This window comes from Canis lupus, chromosome 32 (genome assembly GCF_048164855.1).
Source record: "Canis lupus baileyi chromosome 32, mCanLup2.hap1, whole genome shotgun sequence".
In the NCBI taxonomy this organism is placed as follows: domain Eukaryota; kingdom Metazoa; phylum Chordata; class Mammalia; order Carnivora; family Canidae; genus Canis; species Canis lupus.
In genome coordinates, this window is record NC_132869.1 from 41,376,523 (window position 1) to 41,383,041 (window position 6,519).

The 6,519-nt window shown below is 65.6% G+C and overlaps 1 protein-coding gene across 10 annotated transcripts; it reads right to left on the minus strand.

Moving 5' to 3' along the window:
- Positions 1 to 6,374, minus strand: ULK3 (unc-51 like kinase 3). 10 transcript variants are annotated; one of them, XM_072809672.1, is made up of 16 exons: positions 6,248 to 6,374; positions 5,791 to 5,928; positions 5,591 to 5,711; positions 4,985 to 5,089; positions 4,148 to 4,291; positions 3,877 to 3,959; positions 3,224 to 3,379; positions 2,975 to 3,080; positions 2,569 to 2,790; positions 2,409 to 2,451; positions 2,219 to 2,283; positions 2,055 to 2,133; positions 1,931 to 1,971; positions 1,543 to 1,590; positions 1,278 to 1,428; positions 1 to 1,180 (listed from the first exon to the last, which is right to left on the minus strand). In XM_072809672.1, the coding sequence occupies exons 1-16, from the start codon at positions 6,347 to 6,349 to the stop codon at positions 1,150 to 1,152; spliced, it is 1,635 nt and encodes a 544-aa protein (XP_072665773.1). In that variant the 5' UTR covers positions 6,350 to 6,374; the 3' UTR covers positions 1 to 1,149. The 10 variants fall into 10 exon arrangements, with proteins under 10 accessions (XP_072665773.1, XP_072665779.1, XP_072665777.1 ...); XM_072809678.1 differs by having other exon boundaries at positions 1,278 to 1,344; positions 2,409 to 2,511; positions 2,750 to 2,790; positions 5,791 to 5,931; XM_072809676.1 differs by having other exon boundaries at positions 2,409 to 2,511; positions 2,750 to 2,790; positions 5,791 to 5,931.
- Between the last annotated feature and the right edge of the window lie 145 nt (positions 6,375 to 6,519).

A 6,519-nucleotide genomic window follows, 5' to 3' on the forward strand; every position in this document is an offset into this window, starting at 1 on the left:
TTCAGAAAATAATTTAATAAACAACGAATTATATTCTTTACACCTAGTCTCCTGCAAGGAAGACACCTCTTGCCCCAAGGAGGCACTAAAGGGCACAAAGGTCAGAGATCACCAGCACCCTTGTGGACTTTTTTTTAAAAGAACCCCCAAGGAACTCCACGTGTATACATTTTTCTCCAGATTAAAGTCACTGCTGTCCTCTTAAAAGCCCACGTGGGGAGCTGAGGAGGTATTCACAGCCCCATTGTAGAGCTGGGGAGACTCAGTCCAGAAAAGGGGAAGAGACGTGCACAGGGTCACACACTGGAGTAGCAGCAAGGGCAGACCCAGAACCAGGTTTCCTGGGTTGCTAGCTCCTCTGCAGCCGGATGGGTCAGGCACCCCCATGCCTCCCCCCTTCCAGGCGGGGACCAGCTCTGTGGCAAGTAGGGGCGAAGGCTAAAGGCTAAGGACCGCTCTCCTTGTGCCCCCTGGGCCAGAGCGGGAACAAGAAGGCATGGCTTTCTGAACTCTGTCCCAACCCTGCAAAGTATATTATCTTCAGGTCTGAAGGATTATCTTAAACTATCGAGAGGGCGGCAGGGGTCAGCTCTCAGAAAACCTGGTGAGCTCTGTGGGGTTGAGTGCCCAGTGTGGGGTGGGTGGTCCCTGAGGGGTCTGGGGGTGCCCCATTCCAGTGCCAGGAGGGAGGGAGTTGTGGTAAGGGTTCCCGGGAAGGACAGGGTGGGCCCAGGGCACAGCTGCCTGCTGACAGGGAAGAGCCAGAGGAGAAGCACCCTGCAGAGGGCCCCCTGCCCTGTTCTCAGAGCAAGGCCAGGGGCTTGGGGCCCCCAAACTGACAGGCTCAGCAGCCTCAGTCACCAGGATCAGTCACAGGCTCAGGATCCAGCAGTCACCAAATCACAGAAGTCACGCAGAGGAAAGTCTTTTCCCCGAGTCCTGCTCCCCTTCCCCCATGGGCCAAGGCCCAGCACTCCCCACCAGGGGACACAGGCCACCAGGCCACCTGGGAAGTGCCAAGTATCCTGGGGGTGTGTGTCTTAGAGCTGCCCATGCCGGAAGCCTGCTCTGTAGCTTTGCAGGGGGCCACAGGATCCTGGGCGTCGGTCCAGGTGTGTCCGCAGAGATGGCTGGCTTGTGGTCGTCCGGTCATCCTTCTGGGGTCACTGCAGGGTGCACGCTGTGGGGAGGAAGGGGGAAAGCTAGCCTCAAGTCTCTGGCAGAGAGGCAGAATTTGGGGCTGCCCCCAGCCCTTCCGAGCCCAGGGCAGGACTCACAGGTACGAACGGACTCGGACAGTCCCTCCTTGTCCAGGGTCTCGGCTGCCCAGCGAGACTCCCTCATCTGTGGGACATACAGGCGGCCCAGGGGTGAGGGGCAGCCAGGCGGGCCCAGGCCCCACCGAGCAGACCCTGAGTGAGTGACGGCCTGAGGGCAAAGGACAGAGAGGCGATGGGGAGACTCCGGGACAGGGAGGGACAGGCCAGGGGCGCCGGGGCAGACAGCTGCGGGCAGACAGAGCCAGAACCCAGACGTGCCCACCTTGACCTGCTCCTTCAGGTATTCGGCTCGAGCCATGAGGTTCTGAACCTGCCACGGGAAGACATGCTCAGGGGTGCGGGCCGTAGGGGCCTGAAAACTGCTTTCCTCCTCACTGCAGATGCCCTCCAGAACCCTCCAGCCAACCCGAGCCTCCTCCCCCTGAGCTCGGTCTCTGCTCCCTTCTCCAGGAGGCCGATCCCCCTGAAGCAGCGCAGCCCACTTTCCCAGACCCCTGGCACCCGAGCCCCTGAAGGAGTGCACAGGGCCACTGTGAGGTGTGACTCCCAGATGTGGAACACCCTGAGGGAAGCTGGGGAGGTCCCCCAACATGGGGGCAGGGGGAGAGGCAGGGAGAAAGCTTCCCGACCCTCCCAATCCCAGTGGGCACCTCGGTGTGAAGCAGCTCCCGCCTCCGGCCTGTGGGCTCCGCTACGAAGAGAGGGAGGGCACGCGGTGAGGGCTGGGCAGCCCGGGCTCGGGGCGACCACGGGGCAGCGACCACGGGGCCTCACCTGCCAGCAGCACCAGCAACTCCCCCAGGGCACGCTGGTACAGGTCCAGGGCATCCTGCTCCCCACCAGCCTCCTCCTCCTACGGCCACAGACACACCGGGTCGCACAGGGTCATGCCCAGGACGCTTCCTGCCCCACCTGGATCCCTGGCACTAGATACAGACCTTGGCCATGGCAGCCGAAGCCACTTCCAGGGCCGCGAGGAGCCGAGGTTTGTCCCGGGCCATCTCTGGGGGGAGGGCAGAGGCTCCGGGTGAGGGGCGGCCTGGGTTTCACCTCAGGGAGCCTCCCCCACGCTGCCGCCCCTCCTGCTGGAGGTAAAGGGCAGGGGCTGAGGCCAGGAACCAGGCCTACCTCTGAGCAGGTCTTGCGCAGAGGTCCCCTGCCTCAGCAGGGCCTGATTGGAGGACGAGACGATGGCTTTGAGCTCCTCAGCCCGGGACACGTACTGCCCCACCTGCAGGCGGTGAGGGGCTGAGGAGAGGCTGTCCCCCCAGCCCCACTCCTGCCTCACCTGCACCCACCTCCCAAGTTCTCCCTCCGCGTCCCTGGTGGCTGCCCCAAGCTGTGACGTCCGGGGGCTGCAGCGGCGGGCCTGGGCCTCCCTGGGAGAGTCTGCCTCTCGGCTGCAGGAGAGCCAGGCTGCGGAGATCCCGGGATGGCGCCAGTTTCCTTTGGGAGACGCCCTCACCCACCTTTGCCTTGATCGCTTCCTTCCGTTGGGCATCCACTTCGTCTGCAGAGAGCGGGGGTTATGTGAGGAGTGCCCCGCCGCGCCCCAAATCCTCTGGAATCCTCAAAAGGACCCAGCGTCACGTTTACCCTCCACAAAATCCTGGGGGGCAAGGGGGCTGCCTCTGGTGCCCACCCGGTGCAGCTGCGGCCGCCCCACCACTGCGGACCCGGCCCCGCGCACTCACAGTGCAGCGCGGGCACGAAGAAGTCCAGGGCTTTGCAGTAGAGCGATAAGGCGGCCGCGGCGTCCCCGTCCTGGTCCTTCTTCACAGCCTGCACCACCAGGGCGGTCTGGGGGACAGGAAGATCAGGAGTCAGGCCACCCCCATGCCCACCATGAACAGAGAAGGGCAGATCCTCTGTTCACCGCCTAACGGGGCTGCTGAGCGCCCCACCCCCGCCCTCATTCCACCCCGTCCCGCTGGCCTGCGTACTGCTCGTGCCAGGCTCTCCCCACTGGGCATGTGCTCCAGGTCCACCCAGGGGTGGGCAAAGAAGTCCTGGAAGGAGATGCGACGGTTGGGGTCCCGCTCCAGGAGCCGCTGCAGCAGGTCCCGGCAGTCTCGGGAGAGTGGGGGCCGCAGAGGGAGCTACGGGGTGGGGAGACCCATCACGCGGGGCTCTAGCACCTCAGCTCCCAGCCTGCGCCCCTGTCAGGACCCCCTGGTCTGGGGTCGCCCCAGAGGTCCACCTGTGCAGGTGGAGAACCCGAGCCTCGGGAAGAACAGTGACAGGACAAGGTGATGGAGCCGGTGGAGGGCCACGCCCTCACCAGAAGCCTTGGTGTCGCAGAACCCTGGTTATGGGTCCTTCTCCCCTCCCTGGATCACTCCTGGGAAAGCTGGGCCTGGCCTGCTCTGCTCTTCTCCCACAGGGACCCGCACAATAATCGGGGGATGGGGAGGGCAGGCCCTCTGCTCCCTCTCGTGAGCCGGTCTGGGCTCCCAGAACCCTAAGCCTCCACCTCCCCTCTGGAGCTTGTCCCCGCACACAGGGCCACCCGGAGCCCATGCCCCGGGCTGTGCAGGTGGCAGTGAGGGCTCTAATCTCAGGGCCGGGCAGGTTGCCAAGGCCCTCCAACACGTACCTCGATCACCCGGTTGCTCCGGATCTTCTCTTCCAGCTCCGTGAATGACCTGGAGGCAAAGGGGGGCTGCCCGAAGAGGGCTTCTGTGGAAGGGAGGCAGAGGGCAGGCTGGGGGGGGACAGGGTCAAGCCTGGCCCGGCCCACTCCTGGGGGCGGTGGGGGGGACCCGCAGGGTCACGTGGGTTAGCACCCTTCAGGAGTGGCCCGGTGAGGCCTTCCCTGAGGATACGCGGTGGAGGCCCCAGGTTGGGGCCAGGGCCAGGGCTCTCACCATACAGGATGACCCCCACGGACCACAGGTCCACCCGGGCGTCGTACTGCCGCTGACACACCATCTCGGGGGCCATATAGAGGGGGGAGCCACGGAGCACATGCTTCTCGTCCCAGGGAGACATGTGCTGTGCAAAGCCAAAGTCTGCGGGCAAGAGGCCAGGCAGCAGGGCCCCAATTCTAGCTGCTGCCGCTCCTGCCCCTAAAGCCTCCCCTGGGTCCAGGGCAGGGCTCCTCCCCACCTGCAGGCTCACCAGGATCAAGCCTACTCTGTAGCCTCTGCTCACACCCCTTCTCTCCAGATTAGCCTAGAACACCCTCCTACACCTTCCTCTGGGAGCTGGAACAAATTCCACCCACCCCGCATAGCCCTCTCTGGGGATCTTTTTCCAGGAAGGCCACCCTGATTGCCCTAGCTATGAGGCTAGAGCCCAGTAGGGCCTAGAAGATGAGAGTTTATCTTGCTTTCTGGCCTCCCAGGCTCAAGTCCATTCTTCTCCAAGTCCCGTCAGGGCCACAGCCACCTCCTCCCCCACCTCCCACCCTCCAGCACTGCCAGACTGAGCCCATCCTGTTGTCACACACGGAGTCTCGACCCTGACCCGAGACTGAGGCCTGACCCCGTCCAGTGCACTGCTGGAGTCACGCGTGGGGAGCCCGAGAAACGTCCTGCCTTTTGGTGGTGGGGCCCATCTCTCTCTGCATCTCCCAGCCCATCACTGTTTGATGACTCAACAGAGGGTGCCATGAGAACAGGGGCTGCTGAGCGAGCCCGGGCAGAGGGAAGCCTCTGCACACCCACCCTCCAAACCTCATCCCTGCTGTTCTAGACTCACACCTGCCAGTTTAAGGTGGGGCTTCTCCAAGGAGCTCAGCAGAATGTTCTGTGGCTTCAGATCCAGGTGAGAGATATTCTGTTCATGCAGGAACTGCAGGGCACTAGCTGGGGAACAAGGCCCACCCAGAGAAACAGGTCAGAGGAGCCCACCCTCCCCTGCCTCTGACCCCTCCCCTCAGCCTTCCATCTGCCCCTTCAAGCCTGCCCAGCCTGACCTCGGCTCTTTAACACTTAAGGATCAGGTTCCTGCCACTTCTAAGAATTTGCCCCCCAGCACCCTGGACCCCTGCATGTCCCCTCCCCCTCCTAGGAGCCTCCCCAGCCCTTGGGGTCTCTTCGTTTTCCTTAGCCAAGTACTTGAGTCTACCCCCGGGCCCTGGGACATGCTAGAGTTCCTTATGGAAACCGGGATTCCCCCCACAGGAGGCGGCGGAGGGTGGGGGGGCTTCTCTCTCCACCTCTCGTGGCACCCCGAGGCCAGGGATAGGCACACGGGAAAGACCGGGCCCTAACCGTCCAAGCTGAGACAGAGACAAGTGCGAGGGGTCAAGGCGGGTCGGGGCAGGGGTCACAGGAAGGGGTGTCGGGCGGGGTCAGAGGCTTTACCCAACTGCTGCATGAAGACGCGAGCCACCTTCTCGGGCAGAAGCCTGCGGGTGTGGATGAAGCGGGACAGGTCGCCCCCTGCGCAGAACTCCATGATGAGGTAGATGTGGTCGCTGTCCCACTGCGCGACAGGCAGACGGCAGCTGGAAGGGGGCGTCCCTCCAGCGCCCTGTGGGGGCCCCCCCACCCCGGGCGCGCACCTGGAAGTCTCGGAGCTGCACGATGTGCGGGTGTCGAATGCCCTTGAGGATCTCGATCTCCGTCAGGAGGTTCTCCACCGAGGCCTTGTTCAGGCTCTTCTTGGCCACGCACTTTATGGCTACGACCTCGCGGGTGTCCTTCTGGGGCGGCAGGTCCGAGGGCTCGGGCACAGCCGGTGCCCGCCGACCCCCCCCCCCCCCCGTGCGGGCTCCCAGCGCGGGTCTCAGGCCCGCGGGGCACCGGCTTCGGGAATCCCCGCCTCCGCACCGAGCTGCGCCCCGGGGGCCCCTCCGCCGCCGGCCTTCTGGAACCGCGGCCCAGCCCCCTCCCAGCGCCGCGTCCGCCCCGTGCGGCGCCCGCTCCTCGGCCGCTCGCGGGGCCCCCGGGCCTCCGCCCGCCTCGACACACCGGGCTGTGCGGCCGCGTGCAGCCCCCGCCGGCCCCCGCGCCGCCCACCTTGGCGTAGGCCTTGTACACGGTGGCGTACGTGCCGCTGCCCAGGCGCTCGGTGAGGATGAAGCCGTCCAGCCGCGGGGGCCCCCAGCCGGGCCCCGCCATCCCCGCGCCCCGCGCCCGCGCCCGCGCCCGCGCCCGCGCCCGCCGCTTCCGGCCGCCCCGCTCCCGGGCTCCACGCCGCCCCCAGCGCCGCCCGCCGGGACTGCAGCGCGCTGGGCGGGGCTCTGCCCCCGGCCCCGCCCCCGCCGCACGCGGCCCCGCCCCCGGCCCCG

Excerpts from the sequence above, each read along its gene's own strand:
- ULK3 (XM_072809671.1), bottom strand. The coding sequence starts at position 6,349 with ATGGCGGGGCCCGGCTGGGGGCCCCCGCGGCTGGACGGCTTCATCCTC. Across the intron at positions 5,712-5,790 it reads TGCAGCTCCGAGACTTCCAG|TGGGACAGCGACCACATCTA; the intron begins GTGCGCGCCCGG and ends CCTGTCGCGCAG. Across the intron at positions 2,134-2,218 it reads CTTCGGCTGCCATGGCCAAG|GAGGAGGAGGCTGGTGGGGA; the intron begins GTCTGTATCTAG and ends CTGTGGCCGTAG.